This window comes from Sphaeramia orbicularis, chromosome 12 (genome assembly GCF_902148855.1).
Source record: "Sphaeramia orbicularis chromosome 12, fSphaOr1.1, whole genome shotgun sequence".
Classification (NCBI taxonomy): domain Eukaryota; kingdom Metazoa; phylum Chordata; class Actinopteri; order Kurtiformes; family Apogonidae; genus Sphaeramia; species Sphaeramia orbicularis.
The window spans coordinates 50,013,032-50,036,199 of NC_043968.1; the positions used below are offsets into that span (position 1 = coordinate 50,013,032).

General features: G+C 37.3%; 3 protein-coding genes across 5 annotated transcripts in view; 1 reads left to right on the plus strand and 2 right to left on the minus strand.

Moving 5' to 3' along the window:
• Window positions 1-1,634: 1,634 nt before the first annotated feature.
• Window positions 1,635-10,611, minus strand: noc4l (nucleolar complex associated 4 homolog). 2 transcript variants are annotated; one of them, XM_030151110.1, is made up of 15 exons: window positions 10,437-10,611; window positions 10,170-10,290; window positions 9,731-9,837; window positions 9,538-9,645; window positions 7,640-7,789; window positions 7,452-7,554; window positions 7,289-7,323; window positions 7,154-7,204; window positions 6,077-6,188; window positions 5,842-5,902; window positions 5,600-5,710; window positions 5,162-5,325; window positions 4,977-5,059; window positions 3,455-3,568; window positions 1,635-2,119 (listed from the first exon to the last, which is right to left on the minus strand). In XM_030151110.1, the coding sequence occupies exons 1-15, from the start codon at window positions 10,587-10,589 to the stop codon at window positions 2,000-2,002; spliced, it is 1,593 nt and encodes a 530-aa protein (XP_030006970.1). In that variant the 5' UTR covers window positions 10,590-10,611; the 3' UTR covers window positions 1,635-1,999. The 2 variants fall into 2 exon arrangements, with proteins under 2 accessions (XP_030006970.1, XP_030006971.1); XM_030151111.1 differs by having other exon boundaries at window positions 10,170-10,287; window positions 10,434-10,611.
• Window positions 10,612-11,492: 881 nt separating this feature from the next.
• Window positions 11,493-14,283, minus strand: pus1 (pseudouridine synthase 1). The gene is made up of 6 exons (XM_030150979.1): window positions 13,927-14,283; window positions 13,570-13,793; window positions 13,341-13,478; window positions 12,751-12,853; window positions 11,848-12,548; window positions 11,493-11,742 (listed from the first exon to the last, which is right to left on the minus strand). The coding sequence occupies exons 1-6, from the start codon at window positions 13,982-13,984 to the stop codon at window positions 11,710-11,712; spliced, it is 1,257 nt and encodes a 418-aa protein (XP_030006839.1). The 5' UTR covers window positions 13,985-14,283; the 3' UTR covers window positions 11,493-11,709.
• A 3,533-nt stretch (window positions 14,284-17,816) lies between these two features.
• atp2a2b (ATPase sarcoplasmic/endoplasmic reticulum Ca2+ transporting 2b) overlaps window positions 17,817-23,168 on the plus strand; it is a 29,115-nt gene continuing 23,763 nt past the window's right edge. For both annotated transcript variants that reach the window (XM_030149063.1, XM_030149064.1), the window contains exons 1-4: window positions 17,817-18,456; window positions 18,757-18,774; window positions 18,873-18,955; window positions 20,875-20,979. In XM_030149063.1, coding sequence (XP_030004923.1) covers window positions 18,339-18,456; window positions 18,757-18,774; window positions 18,873-18,955; window positions 20,875-20,979 — 324 coding nt within the window. In that variant the 5' untranslated portion in view covers window positions 17,817-18,338. The remainder of the gene's footprint in view (window positions 18,457-18,756; window positions 18,775-18,872; window positions 18,956-20,874; window positions 20,980-23,168) is intronic.

The following is a 23,168-nucleotide window of genomic DNA, read 5'->3' on the forward strand; positions in this document are numbered from 1 at the left end:
CCAAAACAGTCTCAAAAATGTACAAATACATGGATTCAGGAAATCTTTAAGTCTGAGAATCTGTGTCCCCCTGCATATCCATGGTTTCTATTGTGTTTCCTGGTATCTGTGTGGGCTACATTCACAGCTTCTCTCTAATATGACTTGCTCTTTTGAAACAGAAGTCAGTTATGATTCACATTTTTCTCTCACGGTGGTTTTGAGCTCAAGGCTGCCTGTTGTGTGACCATATGGTACACACTTAACTAGAGGATGAAACACGAACAGAAGATGAAAAGATCATTTAAGGCCCCTCACCTGTAACCATATGAGTGGAAAACTGATCACAATGTGGAGCCATGATTCACGAAAGAATATTACAAAGTTCAGTTTATCATTTTTTGCCTTCAGAGGTAGGACATCTTCAAGAAAAAAGGCTACTCTCTGACTCACCTGGATAGCAGTTCAATACAGTCACAGCTAGCTAAAATGTTAGCAAATGTAGCTGTTGCTACAACAGTTAGCTTGCACTCATTAAATCCACCTGAAAATGTTCAGTTTAAGTCCCATATTAATTTAGCTACTTTTAAACCTAGTTTAGCCCAATCTGGAGTTAAAATATCTAGAGTTAAGGTAGCTGTTAAACTGTTATAAAAGGTTATACATGTTTTTATTTCCTAACAAGTTAACATGCTAAGTTTGCAGATCCTATTTGTTGATATTCATCATTGACACAACAGCTAACACTGAGTTAAGTTCACTTGAGCCAGAATTTTCATCATTTAACATCAATCAAAGTTTTAATATCAGTTGCATGAACACAAAAAAACCTCTGCTTATTGTATTGAATTTGTCCATCGGGTCAAGTATGACAGTAAACATCACTGTAGAGAAGAAACAGGTGTAGAGGGCCAGTATGGAAGACAACACCTCAGAGGAAACACATCAGAAGACTCAGATTTATATCCAACAAGTGGTGCCAGGCACAACATTTTGGCTTCGATCCAGCTGATGTCATCATGTCTATGCATGTGCTGATGTCTGCATATCAATTGCCTCTATATATGTGCCAAGTTTGAAGTAAATTGAAACAAAATTGATGTATTTATAGACATTTGAAATTTCGCCCATTGTAAGTAAATAGGAGAAGAAAAACAGATTTTAAAATTCATAAAAATTCGAAACTTTTACCTGCTCTTCCCAAAATGTAATGACATCAATTCTGGGTCACTGGCAATCTATAAACCCAATTTGGTACGAACTGAAGCAATAGTTTTGCTGCTAGTGTTAAACAAACCAAAAACAATACCCCTTGCCTCCCTTTCAGGGGACAGGGGAATAACACTGTTTAAGTGTAATATGTTTGCTATTGGTATGGTGAAAAAGTGGAAATTATAAAGTTATACTTGATCTTTGATGTTGTTCAGAAGGTCTCTTCACTGTCAATAATGAATGTATTGTTACTGACAGTATTAATCTAACCCTAACTTTTGTATGAGTGACTTTTGTTAATGTAATGTCAGTACTGTGCAAATTATCTTTTTAATCAAATGACTCCAACCTCTTTTCAAACACAGAAACTTGAGGGATCAACCAAATTATAAAAAAACACAGGATGGGGAAAAAGAAGCAATGCAGTCTTTTGACAGCCCAACTAATGAGTCCATTTGTCAGAATGTAATTCCAGAAACAGCAGAATTCACATGAAAGTGTGTCTATTCAGACTGGACCAGTCAGTGCAAATGACATTAAGTTCATCTTAAAGATGTACAAGCAGTTAAGACCAAGCTTAGACACTTGTACAATGTAAAGTTTTTAATCTTGCAAAGCAATCACACAGCAAAATATATCAACATAATTTGGATCCAAATAATTTGATTAACTGCAGATGGTATCAAAAAGTATAAATCTCAATCTTAAATTGGTGTTTCTTTGTTTTAAGTAGAGTTCACACAGACAGGTAAAGTGGTCCCAAGGATTGCAACACATTGTGGATGTATTCCAATCTTTTCCACAGGTTTTAATCCAGACAGAAGTGTTGTCCTAACACATCTCCCCCTCCTTTTAGTAACTGTGTGGCTGGTTCAAACTCCAGTGGGATGCTCTTGGTCTGAGGTGGCTTCAAGTCCCGTTCCATCAGCTGGGGAGAGTAAAACATGGACACACTGTTAATATACAGGGTGGGGAAGCAAAATTTACAATATTTTGAGGCAGGGATTGAAAGACAGTGTATGACCAATTAGTTTATTGAAAGTCATGAGAATTTATTTGCCACAAGAAAATTTACATAATAGAAAATGTTTTTATTCTGTGTCCTCCTCCTTTCTCAATAACTGCCTTCACACGCTTCCTGAAACTTGCGCAAGTGTTCCCCAAATATTCAGGTGACAACTTCTCCCATTCTTCTTTAATAGTATCTTCCAGACTTTCTCGTAATAGTTTTGCTCATAGTCATTCTCTTCTTTACATTATAAACAGTCTTTATGGACACTCCAACTATTTTTGAAATCTCCTTTGGTGTGACGAGTGCATTCAGCAAATCACACACTCTTTGACGTTTGCTTTCCTGATTACTCATATGGGCAAAAGTTTCTGAAAAGGTATGGATAATAGTGTTAGGTATGATTATGACATCAATATATGTTTGGTTTCAAAACAATTGACGTAGTGCCTGCTGAGAAAAAACAACTAAATGTTCATTGTAAATTTTGCTTCCCCACCCTGTACATACTAGATGAGACCATTTATAAAATGCAATTAAATTTAATTTACGTAGCTCAATATCACAAATTAAAGTTTGCATCAAATGACTCTACAATCTGTGCCATATATAAAACCCTCCATCCTTTGACTGTCTGAGGAAAAACTGCAGCCCAAAACCCTACAATTCAAATCCACTCATACTCACACACCAATACCTTTTCCACATTAATACAGATATTTTTCCAAATGGCTGTAAAACTCATCTCTCCACACAATCTTCATTATGTAGATTTCCACCAAATACATCTGTGGCTGTAATCTACTGCAAGTAATATGTTAAAATCTAAATTACATTATAATTGCAAGGACTGCCCAAATGTAAAGACAACTATATATCCTATACATCTGCTGTTGCTGTTGTTTCAGGTATATGCATATACAGGTCTGTTCTCATTAAACAAAGCAAGAAGGAAAATGTGTGAATTGATATCCCTGTTCACACAAAACAGAATTTTTAGACTTTATTGATGTTGAGTGATCTAAAATGCTATTTGTGTATGAATAAATGTCAAAAATCTGGAGAGAAATGACAATGGTTGACTCCACACAAATACACCAAGACCAACTTTCATGCCAGACGTCTACTTGATAAGCAGCTAAAAAACATAAAAGACTGCAAGGGCTGACTGCTATTTTAAACCACATCATACATCAGTGCTTTGGATTTCAGGACCCACTGTCTGCAGATTAAGTTTGGAAGCATTAAATTTACCTCAAAATTTGTTATTTCCAGCATCTCGTCTATGTCATCCTCCTGTTCTGACAAAGGTGTGTTGATCAACATAGCAGCTTTAGCCACATCTGGGTGATAATGTTTCTGCAGAGTCTGAAAAAAAGAATAAGAAGAATAACAGTTACCTCTGGTGCAATCTTTATTTTATGAAGATAAAACCCACCCACAGCTGACTAACAGTGACCATATTACTTATAACATGTAGACTGACTGAGAATTTAGAGGGTTCATTATTCACCATGGACATAAAGTAACATGCTAAAAACAATATCCTGTGGTTGCTTAGGTTTGAGGGTGTCTGACAACTTATAGAGGGATTTTTCCATTGTTTTACAGTTGCATTAACAGCAATCAAATGGTCGGTAGATGTAGATCAGATATTGTCAACATTTATTCATGCCACATTTGTTCTCAAAAATCAGAGGCATAGAAAGGACTAGAATATGCATTTGAGAACAACTTCCATAATCTAGCCTTAATGAAGATCAATAAAAACTCCTTAGTTGCCCCAACTTAAGACGCTTGCTACTGTTCACTAGCTTAGCACACAGCTGTGAGTAAACAATGAAAAATGTGTGTGAAATTAGTCTTATTAATGTTTCTGTTACATGACATACAGCAGTGGTTCCCAACCTTTTCTGGCTCGTGACCCCATTTTAACATCACAAATTTCTGACGAACCCAGACATTCAAAATGGAGACATTTTTTGCAAAAATTAATTTGTTTTTGATCATGTAATAGTTTGCTATACTTTGTTGCAAATAAACGTTAATTTTAGACAACATTTAATCTATGTAATGTATGTTATTATGGATGGAGGCAGAAAAGTCAGGTTGAGATTACTGCACAAAATGAGAATTTTATTTTCCTTGGTCAGGATATGTACAGTCAGTCCACCATGTATTTACAAGGCTGACAATTAATACTGAACAAACAATAACTCAAACTATGAATTATGAAAGAGCTGCAGCATCTTAAACCGACCACAATGAACATTTGAAAGATAAACAGTACCACAGTGCTTCAGTTTCAGCTTCACAGTTTGTCATGTCTTTTATGTATTGGGATCGTCTCTCTCAACTCACCATATATTTTTTATTAGTAAGTTTCTATTTTTCTATCAGTTACTAGAAATTTCAGGCAACCCCATTTGAATTCCAGGTGACCCCACGTGTAGTCTCGACCCCAAGGTTGAAAAACACTGATGTACAGTATTTATTCAGCCTGAAATGACACACCCACCTAATTTATAGCTAAGACGAATAACTTATAGAGAAAAAATAAATTGTCTTGCTTGCTAACAAATATATGCAACTGTTTCTATTAGAATAAGTCACTGATAATATTGAAAACACCCTAGAGAAACATGAGGAGTATAACAACTTTACAGGCAACAGCAACTAAGAGGGGCATGGCTTGGAGTCAATTCCTTGATCTGTTTAAAAATGGCATTTGTTGTAGTCTGTTGTGGATGATAATTTTTTCGTAATAATTACACACCTTTATTTCCCACAAGCTGCTTTCTAAGGCACGACACTGAGAAGGATCCTCTTCATCCATCACATAAGGGTCCTCCAAAGGCTCTGTGATACACACAAACATGTGAGAAGATCCGGAAATGCTTCCCTGGATCATAAAACAAATTAATGTGTGATTCTTCCAATTCAAATGTAACCAATACTTACCACCATCTGCGCTGGGCCTGTGAATGAGGACTCTGCAGGACGGGTGACGACGGATCAAGTTGTAGATGAAGGGCAGCACTATGAGGAGGGCTGTGGGTGGTGCTGTGAGAGCCAAGTGAGCCAAGCGTTTGGCAAATGCAGCCACGAGGTACACTGGCAAATGACTGGAGAAACATTCACATTATAAAATATGGATATGTTTTGTAATTATTAGTAAGTGGTACCACCAGTCAGGTCCACTTAGTGGGTCTCATCTGTGGAAAGTAATTATTTAGATGGAAATTTAGTTGCAAATTTGTTCATATGAAACAGAAGAAATTATAGCTGCTCTATAGGTTATATTTATTTGTAAGGGATCATCCAAAAAAGGCATTCAAGTAAGATGACACTGGATTTAAAAACACTAAAGATGAATCACAAAAAGATTAATTGTCTTACCTTGAGCTAAGAAATATGTTGGCTAAGTGGAAGAACCGTGCCCTGTACTTCACATGAAAAACTGAAGGCTCAAGTAGATTATATAACTTCTTGTAGAAATCAGGGTAATCTCTGTACAGGATGACAAACATATACAAAATTTGTATTAAATATTTTGCAGTAAGTGTCTTTACTTGACTGATTCCTCCTGAGCAGTATGAATAATCATTTAAAAAAAATGCTTTCCAAATTTTATTGCTCACAAGTTGTGTTGATGTATGAGAACGAATAAGCCATTGAGGGCAAGCAGACTGATGGCTCCACCTATAATTCAGAGACAAAACAAAATATTATCATCATCTTTCAGATAAGTTCCATCTCTGTGACCAGGTATGAAGTATTTCATAGACGTTCACTTTAATATAGACAAGTAATATAGATAAGTTGTGTTTTATTAATATACTATTCTATGTCTGCGGGCTCTTGTGTATGACTCACCAACTTCATAGGCAGCTGTCAGGAAGTCAATCATCAGTGTGGGTTTACTCATGTGGGGCAAGATGGAGTCATGCAGGATCACCAAGACCTTTTTATACATGTTGCCTGGCAACTACAATAGAGAAGTGCATACATACAATATATCAAGCAATGTGTTAACAAAACTGGTTTATATTTATGTTGAAACCTATTAAAATATTTAAGAACAAAATACTATTTAGAGTATATTAGGCCATGTTGGTGAAATTGTGATAATAATAATAATAATAATAATAATAATAATAATAATAATAATAATAATAATAATAATAATAATAATAATAATAATAGCTTTATTTATATAGTACCTTTTAAAAACAAAGTTTACAAAGTGCTTTTGACAGACAAAACAGAGGGCACAACAACAGGATACAAGATGCAAGTAAAAACACTAAAACAGAAGCAATGCAATAAGAGCGATGTGTACAACAAATGCAAAAATATGACACTTTGAATAAATTAAGTGAATCGGAGTAAAGAGGGCAGGGATAACGTAACATGATGCTGTCAAATCAATGTAAAAATGAAGGAGTAAGATAAGACAACATCATGTATGAGAATATAAATTAATAATCAAACAGGATAAAATCAAAATTTTTAAAAAGGTTAAAATTACAAATTAAAAGGGACAAACATTACATAAAAGCAAATCTGTAAAAATGTGTTTTAAGAAGTGATTTAAAAGATGTCACTGATTCCGCAACCCTTATCTCCTCGGGCAGGCCGTTCCAAAGTCGAGGGGCCCTAATAGAAAAGGCCTGGTCACCTTTAGATTTAAGCCTCGACTTTGGAACAGCCAGGAGCCCTCTGCCTGAGGATCTAAGGCTGTGTACTGGCTCGTAGTCAACTAGCATCTCATCTATATAACTGGGGGCCAGGCCCATTCGGGCTTTAAAAGTGATCAGTAAAATCTTAAAATCAATTCTAAAACACACAGGGAGCCAATGGAGGGATGCCAGGATAGGGGTGATGTGATGTCGCCTGTTAAAACCAGTGAGAAGCCTTGCTTATTGATAATACTAATACTTTTGATAATACCTGATATTTGAGGAAGCCAAGCCACATCCTCTCAAAGACTCGCTTGTGTTCCTGTAATGAGGCAGAAATCTCCATTAGGAAACATTTTAGCTGTAAGCAGATATGTGAAGCTCAGATTAAGAAAACTTGACTTACAGTCAGTTTAGCAGCTTTCCAATCCTCATGTTTTGCTGAAGGAAAAAACATATTACTTAAATAATACCAAAATATAAGGCCCCTGGACTCTTTTTCCTAACACAGCAACTGCTCAAGATTAAAACGAACTATCTATAAAATGTAAAAACTCCAAAAGAAGTACCTTCTTGTTTGACCATAAAGTTGGTGAGCTCCGAGTCCTGGCTTGGCATATTGATGTTGGATATGAGGGTGAACACATTGTTCTGATACACTGGCAACAACGCCTGAGGAGAAGGACACTCAATGTATCATTGCTTAATATCAAAAGTGACAGTGAAAACAACTATCAGGAAAAGTGGAGCTTCCTACCCCTTTGTTTTTCTCCATGACCTTGCCAACACTGTCACGGACAGAGGTCATAACATAAAAGCGTACATCTTCCATTTCAAGGAACTCCTGGAACCTGGAGAACAGCAGGGAGTTGTCTTCTGTTTTAGAAAGTAGTCTGTCTACCACCACCTGGCCAAAGAGTCAAACAGAGATATCAAAGTAGCATTCTGGAAAAACAGCATGCCAGTCATGTTTTTAGAAAGCAAGTTTAAAACTACAGTACAGGCCAAAAGTTTGGACACACCTTCTCATTCTTTGCATTTTCTTTATTTTCATGACTATTTACATTGTAGATTCTCACTGAAGGCATCAAAACTATGAATGAACACATGTGGAATTATGTACTTAACAAAAAAGTGTGAAATAACTGAAAACATATCTTATATTCTAGTTTCTTCAAAGTAGCCACCCTTAGCTCTGATGACTGTTTTGCACACTCTTGCCATTCTCTTGATGAGCATCAAGAGGTAGTCACCTGAAATGGTTTCCTAACAGTCTTGAAGAAGTTCCCAGAGATGCTTAGCACTTGTTGGCCCTTTTGCCTTCACTCTGCGGTCCAGCTCACCCCAAACCATCTCGATTGGGTTCAGGTCCGGTGACTGTGGAGGCCAGGTCATCTGGCGCAGCACTCCATCACTCTCCTTCTTGGTCACTTATCCCTCACACAGCCTGGAGGTGTGTTTGGGGTCATTGTCCTGTTGAAACATAAATGATGGTCCAACTAAACGCAAACCGGATGGAATGGCATGTCACTTCAGGATGCTGTGGTAGCCATGCTGATTCAGGTTGCCTTCAATCTTGAATAAATCCCCAACAGCGTCACCAGCAAAGCACCCCCACACCATCACACCTCCCCCTCCATGCTTCACGGTGGGAACCAGGCATGTAGCATCCATCCGTTCACCTTTTCTGCGTCGCACAAAGACACGGCAGTTGGATCCAAAGGTCTCAAATTTGGACTCATCAGACCAAAGCACAGATTTCCACTGGTCTAATGTCCATTCCTTGGGTTTCTTGGCCCAAATAAATCTCTTCTGTTTGTTGCCTCTCCTGAGCAGTGGTTTCCTAGCAGCTATTTGACCATGAAGGCCTGATTCACGCAGTCTCCTCTTAACAGTTGTTGTAGAGATGTGTCTGCTGCTAGAGCTCTGTGTGGTATTCATCTGGTCTCTAATCTGAGCTGCTGTTAATTTGCGATTTCTGAGGCTGGTGACTCAGATGAACTTATCTTCAGCATCAGAGGTGACTCTTGGTCTTCCTTTCCTGGGGCGGTCCTCATGTGAGCCAGTTTCGTTGGAGCGCTTGATGGTTTTTGCGACTGCACTTGGGAACACATTCAAAGTTTTTGAAATTTTCTAGACTGACTGACCTTCATTTCTTAAAGTAATGATGGCCACTCGTTTGTCTTTACTTAGCTGATTGGTTCTCGCCATAATATGCATTCTAACAGTTGTCCAATAGGGCTGTCAGCTGTGCATCAACCTGACTTCTGCACAACACAACTGATGGTCCCAACCCCATCAATAAGGCAAGAAATTCCACTAAGTAACCCTGACAAGGCACAGCTATGAAGTGAAAACCATTTCAGGTGACTACCTCTTGATGCTCATCAAGAGAATGCCAAGGGTGTGCAAGGCAGTCATCAGAGCAAAGGGTGGCTACTTTGAAGAAACTAGAATATAAGATATGTTTTCAGTTATTTCACACTTTTTTGTTAAGTACATAATTCCACATGTGTTCATTCATAGTTTTGATGCCTTCAGTGAGAATCTACAATGTAAATAGTCATGAAAATAAAGAAAATGCAAAGAATGAGAAGGTGTGTCCAAACTTTTGGCCTGTACTGTATGTTCATAAACAGAACAGACAGTTCCTACCTGTATAAGTTCTCTTGGAAAGCTGTAGTGTTCACTCCAGTCTAAGTCCTCCAGGGGATGTTGTCCTTCTGTCGCAGCAAACTTCATTAGGCAGGACAGGGCACTCTCCTGTAGTTAGTAACACACTGTTTTAAAAGTACGGAATTAAAGTTTAATCTATCTGATGATCAGCAAAATTCGACAGTCTTTTTACCTTGACATCATAAAGTTTATGGCAGAGGAGCTGGAGCAGCATCTCAACACAACCATTGTAACGGTGGCGCATAAAAATCCCATATTTCTGCTCTGGACTATATCCTCCTGTGCAAGACAATCAAACATACTCAAAATATGACCTACAACTCCATTGAAAGCATTTGATCATAATAAAATCTATGAGAAGCAATGTAGAAATGTGTATTCAAAACTCAGTTTTCAGTTCAGTTGCATTTTGTGATCAGTTATTTGAAGTAGTCAAAGTTAAAGCTGAGCTTGTACTTTTCACACTTAAAGCGGTTTGGTGGTAATATTTACACATTTTAAATGCAGAATTTTTATTTGTGTGGGATTTTATGAAGGGTAGTAGTTTTCCTTAAAGGTAAGGCTCTGAATACTTAAATGACCACAGTAAATTTGCATCACTCATTCCTCACCACTCAATGCCTCTTCTTCTTCGGGTAGTTTTCCCATGAACAGGTCCTTTCTCTCCAACATGCTGCAAAACAATTTGCTGCAGGCACTGATGGCGGTGATAACATTCTTCTCTTTTTCCGACTGTGAAAGGCATGCAGAATACACACACATCGGGAGAATACTAGTTATCTGGAGAGACAGAATGTCTAGTTGTCAATGCACACATCATGCTTGCTGTACTCTGTTACAAAGCTCCCTCAAATGCACGTATAGTTAAGTATTTTTACCTGAAGAACCTCGAGAATGTCAAAGACATCGTTCGCGTGTTTTCTGCTCTCAAGTACTCCCTCGACTTTGCTGTTCACATCAATTTTAGCTTTTTTAACGTTTTGTTCAGTAGTGGTTGCCGAAATCACGTTGCGTTTTTTGGCCGGCGCCATGATTACTGAGTGATGTGGCTTTCAAGTCACGTCTGGGAACAACGGAAATGCTGGAAACCAAAGTTAACCTCGCACAAATGTCCTATAAAATGACCTTACACTCACTGAAAGGGGGAAACATGCCTGCTTTATCACACATACAACTGTACGTATTTCATGATGAATTTGTTTCCATATACCAATAAATTATATCATCTATGTGAGAGATAGTCTGATTTACAACAGATGGCTGAGTGTGAACGCGTCATTTATCTTAACAAGCAAACGCTTAGTTTCTCCCCCTAGTGGCCGGAGGTTGAAAGTGCACAGATGACGACTACTTTTCTCGACCATGGTTCTGCATATAGACCTGTACACACTATGGTCTTGGATTTTTGGATTCATATCACTCCTACATTAATACGTACGTTGCATTTGACTGTTTACTGCTGCTAGTTTCATGCTTGATTTGACAATCATTAGTCAAATGTCAGCTTATCAATTACACAGAAAGAGGACTGTTTGAGCTCTGAAAATACATTTTCCAGCAATGTACTGTCAGACTCTATTTTGTTCTTGGAGTAGGAAAATTTCTCAACCCATAAACAAACACTTGATTTTTCAATTTATCACAAATATTTAAAAAAAAAAAAATCAACACATTTAGAGATACACTGTTTTCGCTGGACAAATTGGTGAGATGAAAATTTGTAATCCAAATATTACAGTGTAACTGTGGCTGTCTAACAAATTTAAATAATAATACATAAAATTATAATGTATTACAAAGTTGTTTTAATGTAAATACTCACAAAGTAAAATGTGTACTTTAGAACAGTATGAGTAGTAAGTATATCCTTACAGTCTACCACATAGCAAATCCCAGATTTATAGTGAAAGAAATTATGAAAGCGTAACAGCAACTGGGTCCAATAGAGAACTTAAGTTTATTATTCTTGATGTTTAGATCCAATTACATTTGTACAAGAAAAATTTGGAAAGAATTAAATGTCACTGTAAATATCAATCTTGGAAAAAGTACTTTCAGACCTAAAAAAAAACCTCAGTTCTAAAAAAAAAAGAAAAAAAAAAAAAGACAAAACCATTTATTTGGCAAGAAATGCATCTTCTTTCAGCAGTCCTAATCAGAATCATTTCCAACATCTGCACTGTCCTGTGGATTAAAAATAGAGATACATTATTGGAACATTTAAGAAAATTCATTTTATGTCAGCCATAAGAACTTTGAATTCCTACTCTGTGCTGAATTCTTAGATACCTGTTTATGGTCCTTGTTTTCCTGTGACTCTGTAGCTGTGGCTTCAAAGTCGTGGATAGGCAGTGTGGACATCCAGCTGACCATGGAGCCCTCCTGACACTCTGTCTCAACTATGGTGGGGTAGATGTGAGCCTCTTTAAAGGCTTTAATGGCCTCTTCCTCGTGGTCCCATTCCAGGCGCTCATGCAGCCCATCGCCTCCGAAGCGCTTGTTGTACCTGTCAAAGTGAACCTTTTCCAGAACCAGTCCAAGTCCTGGAGCTTTTGGCACATCTACCTTTTCATGCCTCCAACTTCGCTCCATCACATCCTCCTTTGCGTAGCCCTTGATCACAGCAATCACCAGGCCTATCATCTTACGTATCTGGTGCATCATGAAGCTCTGACCTCGCACAGTGATCACCGCAAACTCAGTATTGCTGCGAATAAAAGGCTCACCACAAGACATCTCTGTGATGTAGCGACGAGCACTGGGGTCATCTGGTGCCTTCTGAGAAGTGAAGTTGTGGAAGTTATGGGTGCCTTTGTAAAGAGCAAATAGACGGTTCACATTCTGAAGCGTCTCTTTGTCCAGGCGAAAGGCAGCTGTATTTGCAGGATCATAGTCTTTGAGGGAAAAAGCCACTGTTGGAAGCATGTAGGAATATGTACGAGCATCACAGTTGTTTTTGGAATTGAAACCCTGAGTCACCCGTTTAAGACCTGTGGGTACAAACATTAAAAAATAATTATGTTCTTCTCTTGTGTTGATTCACTTAAAAAAATGAGAATTATTAACCACCAAAACCACTGAAGCTGGGGGTTTATGCAAAATCGTTGAACCATTCACTTGTTTAAATCAATAATTCTGTACAAAAAATTAATAAAAGCAAATACAAGTCCACATATGGAGCTAATATCTTACCGAGCACTCTGATTTGTGGTGGCAGATGTTCATTAATTTTCGCAATGACATCATCAAGTAGCCGAAGTTTTAAAGACACCACTTGTCCTGCAGCAGACACACCCTAAAAAAAGAACTCATGAATATCATGGGCAAATAAGTCAGCAGTAATTACATGCATTTAACATTTTTAACACATGGAACTTCATGTGTCAAAAACTGGATTTTATTAGTAATTATAAAAGTCTAAAAATAAGTGTCTCAATGGAAAAAGTTGAAAGATGACCAAGCTGAGATCACAATCAAAATAGGTCTGATACATGAAGATCTCAAGAAAAATATGAGCAAGTGTTCAAAGCAAAGTTTGGGAACTTAACAATTAAGACCATGTTTTTATTAGTGCTATGGAAAATTAAATAGATATCTAGTCTTCTGATTCTGGTAGTTTGCTTATCAGTGAAACAAGAACCAACAAGTTAATTAAAAAACTATTACTCTGTATAAGAATCACAAGTATTTTACTGTATCATCTGTGCTCATCATTTCTCTTCTAAACTGCCTTGTCAGCCTTGTATTGTGAAATTAACTCCTACTGTGTTCAGTGTATAAACCTTATCTGTTCTGGCACATCTTTGAAAGGACATCTTCTTCATTTCATCACCATGGGCTTGAGGAATGCAACCAGATTTAATAAGGGCTGTGACCAGATCATCTTCAATGGTCCTAAACTGAGAGGTTCCAGGGTTTCTCTGTAACACACATACACATTTAGGCAAATTTAGTTTATTTTCATAAAACTATGTCCCTGAAGCAGAGATGAAAGCCAAGCGTGGTATTTACCTGCATACCATAGTATCCCTTTCCAGAGTATGCAATAAGGAGCACCACTTTCTTTTTTGGATATTTCTTTTCATCTTCTGCATTATCCTCCTCAGACTTTTTTCGTTTTGTGGCTTGAACCTCAGCAGACTCTTCATTCTCCTCATTGGCTCTCTTCAGCACCTTGGCTGTTTGACCATCTTTGGATACTTCACTCATATTGTTACAAAATGTGTAAAGGCCACCTGTGAAGACAGAATCAACATTACTACGTAATGAAATGCGTCATTACCTCCTCACGGAGTAAAGCAGAGTGTAGTGTTTTACATGACTGAAATCAACTGTTTATTTGAACTTAACGCAGATAGATTGACTTACCGTTTCTCGCTAGTCTGCAGGTAACTAAGGCACTCAGAAGCGGTCTGATTTTAAGCATATCAAACTACGACATCCTGAGAAGATTTGCAGCTGAAGGATGCAAAGTGGTTTTATGAGCAGAAATGAGGAAGCCGGCGCTTTATGATACAACAGATGATTCACTTCGAACAAACTTCAACCACTCTACAGACAAACCAGTGAACCAATTAGACACGCCAAACCACTCTAAAAATTTAATTACTGTCCTCTACAACAAATAAAGAGGTGTCTATAGCTGAGTTCGGCTGTTTAATAGCATAGTTACAAATGCGGTAACATGCACACATGGCCAACGTCAACTTTAACCCTTGACGTAAATATCGCGTGTTTTGTCTTGTTCTCGTTTTGGTATACGTCACAGACTAGCACGGATGTGATTTTTAGAGAAATAAAAGTACATCTAAAAAAATACATAGATTATTCTAAATATGATTTTGTATTTGTCTGAAATACGAGATCCATGTGTCTTTAGGAAAAGTGCAACATATTCAGCTGACTTCAATAGTAATTTAAAGAATAGGCCGATGCGCTATTATGTCCACTTGAGGACACCAAAAGCACATAAACAGAGCCATCCTCCTGCTTCTAAAATGCTTTTGAACGCAAATAGACCTGGATTTTAGTTTAATTTGTGGTACGCAATTTCAACGTTTACAACGACCAGATAAGACTTATTTCCAGTTCACGAATCTGCATTTATGTAATAATTCACAGCTGCCTCTCATCAGCTGGCCCATAGAAAATGTGGTGTGACTTACATAAGTGTATGTAATTATATAATAATACAATGTTATAAAAACAAAGTGATACAGCAGAGGGCTATATATATCTTACACAAGGACAATGCACCAAGAAGGGAGTCTGACTGCTTAGAGGCACATCTTTAACCTTTTCCTCCTGAGATGGTCTCAGAATTCCCTCATCCACTTTTTCATAGCACCTTATAAGGTGGTCAACTAGCTACTGCTACTGTCAGTTGACCACCTAATGCCAAACATAGGCATACAGTGCTCTTTTTGCCACAATCCCATGTCATGTGCTAATTTTGCAACAAAAACAGAACTTAATTGCTGCTGATGAGTGTAAGAAATTAAATGGTTATTTGAGTTGGAAAAAAATTTTTAGTTGCAATATCATAGCATTGCATTACTCATTCCTCTGTACTGTACTGTAATGGGATTACACCAGGACATCAGTGAAAAGAGGCTATTTTTAGTTAGGAAATTGTCATTTATCCTTCATCCATGTCCAAGAATTAGCACACAGAAATGGGTAAATGGAACCAATGTCCCTTTACTCAACAGCTGAGTTGAGTTCATTTAGAAACTCTTGATGACTAGAATAACTTATAGTATCTTTAGTGGCCTAAAACCCATCATCTGATAGACTGAGAGCAAATACAAGCAATGTGATCAAAGAAATATGCTCTAGTCCCTTAAGGGTCTTACCTTAGGAAGTAGTATAAACTACTGTTAAGACAGATGTCTTTGCAAAACTTACACTCACCTATACACCTACTTAGTGTCAGTTGGCTTCAGAACAAAACTAAGATGCAATCATGATCAGATCACATCCAACAAAAATAATTAACCATCATCACTGGCTGCAACAAAATCTACAGCTGTTATTCTGCTGGATGTGTTGTATAAGCTTTTGAACAGAACAAACATATTTATCAAATGAGTAAGGAATTATAAAAAAAAAAAAAAAAAAATCTAATTCACCTACACCAGTCCCTTTACACTCACAATTAATTCATCTTTTTTTCAGTAAGAATTTAAATGAATCCCCTAATGATCACACTGTTGTACTGCTATTACAACTGATCTGGTATCAACACAGAGACCATGGCACCTCTTTTGATTTCAGTGCATCTGAACAGTTACAGGCAAGATGTTTTATCAGGCTGTCTCAGTAATTGCCTACAACTGCCACTAGCTGCTCAGATTTAGTCTTCTCTCATCACTGAGTAGCAGTGTGACTGTGCACACTCTGCATTAATCTCAGAGTCTGAAAATACTTTGTCAAATACGTTGTCTTCAGATAAATAGCGGTAGGCTGTCCAGAAGAGAAACCATCTTGTGCAGGAGCTACTGTACTTTCTCTACTAACACCTATGGGATTAGCGTAATAGTCATTTGGAGAAGTAAGTCAGGAACTGGAGATCTCATCAGCTCTCTCTTCAACTTCCCGAAACGTACTGTCACTGAGCAAAAATGTCTGCTAAATTTAATTCTATAGAATCATGTAAAAGATACATTCAACAAATGACAAAAGACTAGGGTGAATGATAAGGTGTGTTACTGTGTTACATCACTGACACTGATGCACTATTGCTGTAATAGAAATTAGTACTGTTCAGACAACAACACTGACAAGAAAAGATAAGAGAAAGATGTTCTTGGAATGGGGGCAAAAAGCCATGGTGAAATGTAGTTATTCTGATTTTGGACTGAAGAACATTTAATTAAACTCTACTTCAATTAAGTATGACAACTATCCATTTTTGCTGCTTTATACTTGTACTATATATGTACTACATATATATGTATTTGTATATTTACAGCTTTATGTGTGTGTGTGCGCCTATATATATATGTGTGTATATATATATATATATACATATATATATATATACACACACACACACACACACACATATATATATATATATATATATATATATATATATATATATATATATATATATATATATATATATATATATATATATAAGTTTACTATTTTTGGTATTGATAATTTCTTTCATGCTACATTTTACTACACTTGAATGGAGCAACTGTAACACACAATATCCCCCGGGATAAAGTATTCTGATAGCTTTTCCTCCACTACATTTATCTGAAAACTTTTAACTAGTTACTTTGCATAGTTTTATTATATTATATAGAGATATGAAATAAAAGTAAACAAATGCATTTTGTTGTAGTTTGCACATTACTACTATTATACATTTTCTTAAGGTTTGAAATGCAATATTTCAAACTGTTGCTTGTTACTTGTTCTTCAATAATTAACCTCCTAAGACCCAGGAAATGTCAGCAAAGTACAAGCTTTTTAGTTTTTTATTAAATAAGTGACAGTATTGGAAACATCATGATGCAACAGTTTTTTCAGATGCAGTTTTTAAAAAAATTATGGAATGTCCTTTGTGGTGGACAGTTTTCTTCTCTCTCTTTTTTTTTGTATAAAGTTGTGAAACTCTTGTCCACAAATGTGGGCAGAAAACCCATAGCTGGATCTTATGAGTTTAAAAAAAAAGAGCACTTCCACCACCACTGGCTTAGAATATAAAAGAGGAGAATATAAAAAAAACAGCACATTATTTGTTGATCTTTGTGGTACTTCAGCTCATTGCAACTGTGAAAAGTTAAAAAAAAGCAGAAATTTCAAGGTAGCCCTTTAAAAAAAATAATGATCAAATTAGAGTCTTTATTACAACTTCAGTAAACTCCTTTGATCATTTCAAGATGGATTTAAGGAAACACGGGCCTATTGCAAACTAGGCTTATATTAAAATAACATTCTGTAGATTATAAAAAGCCCTGTCCGACTGTGTTATCTAAGATAATGAAATACCGGTGAAGAGGGAAATAAAGATAATACTATGTCTTCGTTTTAGCAACTTCTTGAGTAGTAGTGAACTAGAAAACCGTGCTGTGGCGTAACCCTCAACGGTGGAGTTACGTAGACTGTCATGATTCCGCACCGTCGTCGTGGAGGGAGAGCGCAGAGAGCGTGAGAGAATGACTTCCGGTGTCTCTGACCAATGAGCGGATTCCACATGCGGACACTGAACACCGCATTCGACGCACGCGAGAGCTGCAGCGGACAAACGCGATTGGTGCCATCGAGAACCGACGCTGGCGATTCCGCAACACAGAGGCAGAGCGGGCGAAGCAGCCTCAAAGCCACATGTCTAAATCATCCATTTGGACTGTTTTCTTCTGGATTCCACTGGTTTAATAGACGAGGAATACGGTTAAATACATTCCGTCGTAGCTGCAATGTTGATATGATTTTTTTATTTAGAGTCTCACGGAAAAGCTAGTGGAGCACAGCCGGCGAATTCAAGCTACAGGACCCCAACCAACAGTTAGCTAGCTTTAGCCTGTTAGCTAGTCGCTAGCTTAAGAGCCGCTAATTTGTCCACTCGCCAGGCACCTGCACACCGCGCTGACCTGTGTTATAGCCTGTTACCCTGTCACAGTCAACGCTGAGGCCCCCCGAGTGTAAATTTAAGTGTGTTTGATTCAAGTGCCGGAGTGACAACACACAAACAGGCAACCGTGACGGGTTGAGTTTGGGACCAGAAAGGCGAAACAAGCGGTGTCCTCAAGTGGCCGTTCACCATGGACAACGCTCACACAAAGACGGTTGATGAAGTTTACAGCTTTTTTAACGTCAATGAAAGCACGGGGTTGAGTTTAGAACAAGTGAGGAAACAAAGGGAACGATACGGACCCAATGGTAAGGAGTATGTTCACATTATTCTGCTCAAACATAAGCAAATACTCTCTGAGTCATGTATGGCCAATGGCTACCGGTTTACAGCAATCGACATTCAGAACAAAAAGGAAGGTTGTTGACATAACGATACATATGGTGAAATGCTAGAAATTATCTGAGTCAGTAAGCCACACGTCATTTGCGATATGTGTCTTTACTGATTTCAATTGATTACTGCAAAGGCAATTTGTTATTTTTGTTTATCCAACTGTTTATTATCCGTCTCTCTTTTGTCTCCGGTCTGAATGGGATGATCTTCAGAGTTGCCAGCTGAGGAGGGTGAGTTGGTTACAGTTTCAATTAATTATTTATTTTCTTATAAGTGAAAGGAAATTATTGTCATCCTTTTTTTTTGAATGATTTTTTTCTTCACCTAGGTAAATCCCTCTGGGAGCTGGTCATTGAACAGTTTGAAGATTTGCTTGTGAGGATCCTTTTACTTGCTGCTTGCATATCTTTTGTAAGTATTGCACATATTTTGTAGTATTCTGTAGTATAGTATTTTTTTGCCCTGTTAAATGTAATGAGAGATTACTCATCGTACATTCAATAGATATGAATGAGTTTACTTGGAACAAGAGTATGAGTAAGTCATATCTGATCCCCACTGTGTTGCACTTGAGTACACTCAAGTGCATCACTTCCTTTTTACTGTTTTTTTTCTAGATGAGTTGTGATACTATTACTTACACTCTGCATGTTGTGACATTTGGGAGATTGTCTGTTAAACACCAACTTTAAAATAAAGTTGAGTAAAGACAGGGTTTGTACTGCAAGAGTTGCTGGAGAATTGTACCAAGACATCAAATACAACAATGTACTTTATTTTCTCACACAAGAAAGAGAAATGTATTCAGTGTAGCATTTCAGTAAGTGATGATGACTTCAGTGGGTTTTCATTTATTTACTTTTACAACACTTAGAAAGTTTAGAAAAACATTTTTGTGATGGATTCAGAGAGGGCCTTCAGTGGAGAGGAATGGTGGCTAGAATCTGCATCCTCATTGAAATTTTGTTAGTTTAGATGAGTATTCACAAAGCTATTGACTAATTTTGAAAAAGATATATTGTGGAGAAAATAGTGTGACTGAATGATTTTGATTAATATGATCATCTGGCATGCAGCATTGTACGTAAATGTGTGTTTTTGTGATGATAGTATTTGTATGGGCCACATGCTAATACACTCATAGCATGTATAAACTTCATTCATTAGAGTTAGGTAGGCTCCATTCATGTGTGGAATGACAGCACTGCAAAGTCTTCATTTGTAATGCTTGTATAGTTGTCCCTGTTGAATGAACGACAAGCCTCGGTTTTTGTGTGACATAATGTTAGGTTCATTGTCTGCAGCCCTGTTTCCACTTCACTGTTGGCTGTGAGCCCACTTGTTGAGAATGTCATCGGTCATCAAGGCATTGTGAAGACATCTAACTCTGTTTACAAAGCTTATAAATCACAGACTGTATGCAAATCTCTGAAGCACAAAAGCAATGTTTACACCTATGTAAATGTATTGTGTTGTTAGACTTTATTCAGTCAGCACAAAACGTATGTCTTTGAATGAATTGAATAGTGCATTTGATTGGCCTCTCTAAATGGGTTGGTGTAGGACGTTGGAGGCCAATTGGCACTGACACACTTCATTGCTGGCACAGATTCCTAAAAGAGGAAAAAGTGGTTACTACACTCTCCAACGTGACTTTCCAACACACTTGGCCCAGTTTCTGTAGTACTCACAGAGGGTGACTTGATTGTGTTATGGATTATTAAATGAGTTTAGGTTCTTAATATTGTTAGGCCAGATATGTAAAAGTGAAACACCTAAGTAACTGTTATGTACAAAGTTACAACAGGATCCAAAAATGTGCTTATTGTAGCTAATGTTTTTCGGCTATGCATTACACAGTGGTGCACAGGTGATGGGTAGGGTAACCCTGAAGATAAAATGCAATTAGTACAGACTTTCCTTCGGCAACAAAATAAAACAATTGGCTAAAAAAAACTTGACATTTCCACCTCCTGTTGTTCCAATCTATTGAATGACGCAAAGTGGTTGGACACATTAAACTGATTTTTATCTATTACACATTGTGGTGATTTACTAAATGCCTGCTCTCACATTCAGGAACTTCCTTGGAAATTCTCTGCCACAATACCAATATTTAGCCTTTAAACATTTGCCTCATGAATAAGAACAGTGTGCCACCAAGCCCCAGATTGCTGAATTGTTCAGTGCTGACTCTGGCCAAATTGGATTAGAATTATGTTAACACTATCAAATTACATTTTAATATAGTACTTTGTGGTGTGTTTAATGTCTCACACCTAATCATTATTTCCAATATACTCACTTCTTTTTCTTTTTTTTGCGTGTAGGTCCTGGCCTGGTTTGAAGAGGGTGAAGAAACCGTGACGGCCTTTGTGGAGCCTTTTGTTATCCTACTTATTCTTATAGCCAATGCCATTGTAGGAGTCTGGCAGGTAAGTTTATATTACAACAATAAGTCTGGAATTTTTAGTAAACCAGAAATTAATGTACTCCTATGAATTTCTTGTGGCGTAAATGAGCCAAATAGAGGAGTGATTTGATGCTTTTATTCCCATGTTGAAATATGTTTTCTGTAGGTTTATAGTGTCAATTCTTTTATCAGGGTGCCTGCGCAGATCTTGAAAGTCTTAAAAAGTATGGAATTTTGAAATGCTGTTTTACTAGACATTGAAAAGTTTGGAATTTTACGTACGGAAAAAGTTTCTCTTAGTCGAATTTTAGAGTATGATCAAAGGCATATAATCTTGTAAGATATGAAATACATGATGAAAGCATATACAAAAAACTTAATATGATTTCGCTAACTGGTCAGTACTGGAATAATTGTAGTTAAACTTGTTTGTGATATTCATGCACTTTTGTGATTTTTGTATGTTTTGAAAACATATGTCAGTAAAACATAATTTACTGTGAGTTATGCATTCATTCATTCATACATTTACTGAAATGAACTTTTCTACGACACACAACAGGTACAATCTCAACCAAAAAAAGTAGCCACACAAGTATAAAATTATATGAAGTTAAGGTCTTGGGGAAAAAAATAGAAATTTTGAAGAAGTCTGGAATTTTTATTTGGATAAAGAGTAAGCACCCTGTTAATGATACATTATTGATTTGTCAACATACACCTTAATTATAGGGAGACAGCAACACCCCTGGACACAAAGAAAAACCTTTTTCCCCCTGTCAAAACATATCCCAGTCAAAATCAGGCTCTGAAAACAGCGTGTTACCCTGGAGTCAGTTGTGATGTATAGTAGCCTGTCTTGTGTGTGATGGTGTCTGATTAACGATGCCAAGAAACAGACTGGGACGCATTTGATTTACTGTATTCTTGGGATGTCCAAAGTTGGATTTTCCAACAGTATTATGATGTCTTTATTATCTGTCAAGTAGCTTAATACTGCACATACTACATAACCACAGTATCCACAGTTTTTTCCTGTCAGGTGGATCTTTTTGATGCATGACATATTTCTTTGTTGTTCCTACTCTAGTTTTTGTGGGTCTGTGGGTCCGTCTTGAATGAGTATCTATCTGTTCCTGCTGTTGCTTATGTAAATTGGAAGATATGAAGTGGCAGCTTGGTTGCCTTTATTTAAATAAGCAAAGCCTATTAATGATAAAACAGAAGAGGTTGTATTTGCTGATTTTTTTTTATTCTTTTATTTTTTTTGATGGTCCTTATTTTTGAAAGTAACAGTTTCAACTTTCAAAGAAGTTGATGTTTTGTTTCTTTTTCTAGCTTCATTTTAGCTCATACCACCCCACCTTTGCTGGCAGCCATTTTAAGTCTTATATCTGCTTTTATATTGCCAGTTTTAAAGCTTGTATGCCTTTTGGTATCCTTCACAAAGGACCGTGATATCCTGGGGTTATGTATTCTGCCTTACTATGTATAGTTGAGTGCTGCATGCCTGCCAGGCATGGAGCTGCCACTAGAAAGCTATCTAGCCTGAAACCAATCAGTTAGACGAGGAAAAGTCAGCACCAAGTGAAAAGTGTGTGTGAATAATGATTGGCAAGTAAAAATTTGAAGAAATCAAAGTGAGAACAGGTCTTAGATATAACTTGAAATGCATAATGTAAGAAAATTCCTTTACTTAAAGGTGCGGGAGACTTTCGTGATGAATTTTTCATCAAATCTGTAAAACCTCAGTCATAGCCTAAGTATCACAAATCTATTAAGTCTTTCTGTGATTACTCACCTGAATCTCTTACATTATGGTGAACAAAGTGCCATCCACCATAAACAAACTCTGTGTGTTTACATTCCAAACCAGGAAGTAACTCGGGCATCTTTGGATTTTTTTTTTGTTGCGACGTGCATTGTGGGAAACGGAGGCTCGCGCTGCCACTACAGGGAGGTTCGCGGAGCCGCCTGCAGTGGCAGCACGAGCCTCCGTTTCCCACAATGCATGTCGCGACAAAAAAAATTCCAAAGATACCCAAGTTACTTTCTGGTTCGGAATGTAAACACACAGGGTTCGTTTATGGTGGATGGAAATTTGTTCACCGTAATGCAAGAGATTCAGGTGAGAAATCACAGAAAGACTTACAGATTCGTGATACTTAGGCTATGACTGAGTAATGTGTTACCTAATAATGAAAGTAAAGC

Coding starts and splice junctions, on each gene's coding strand:
- noc4l (XM_030151110.1), bottom strand. CDS start 10,589: ATGGCGCCGGCCAAAAAACGCAACGTGATTTCGGCAACCACTACTGAA. Junction 7,555..7,639: donor TCATGGAGAAAAACAAAGGG/GTAGGAAGCTCC, acceptor CCTTCTCCTCAG/GCGTTGTTGCCAGTGTATCA. Junction 6,189..7,153: donor TTGGCTTCCTCAAATATCAG/GTATTATCAAAA, acceptor TCTCTATTGTAG/TTGCCAGGCAACATGTATAA.
- pus1 (XM_030150979.1), bottom strand. CDS start 13,984: ATGCTTAAAATCAGACCGCTTCTGAGTGCCTTAGTTACCTGCAGACTA. Junction 13,479..13,569: donor AGGGATACTATGGTATGCAG/GTAAATACCACG, acceptor TGTGTGTTACAG/AGAAACCCTGGAACCTCTCA. Junction 11,743..11,847: donor AAAACAAGGACCATAAACAG/GTATCTAAGAAT, acceptor TTTAATCCACAG/GACAGTGCAGATGTTGGAAA.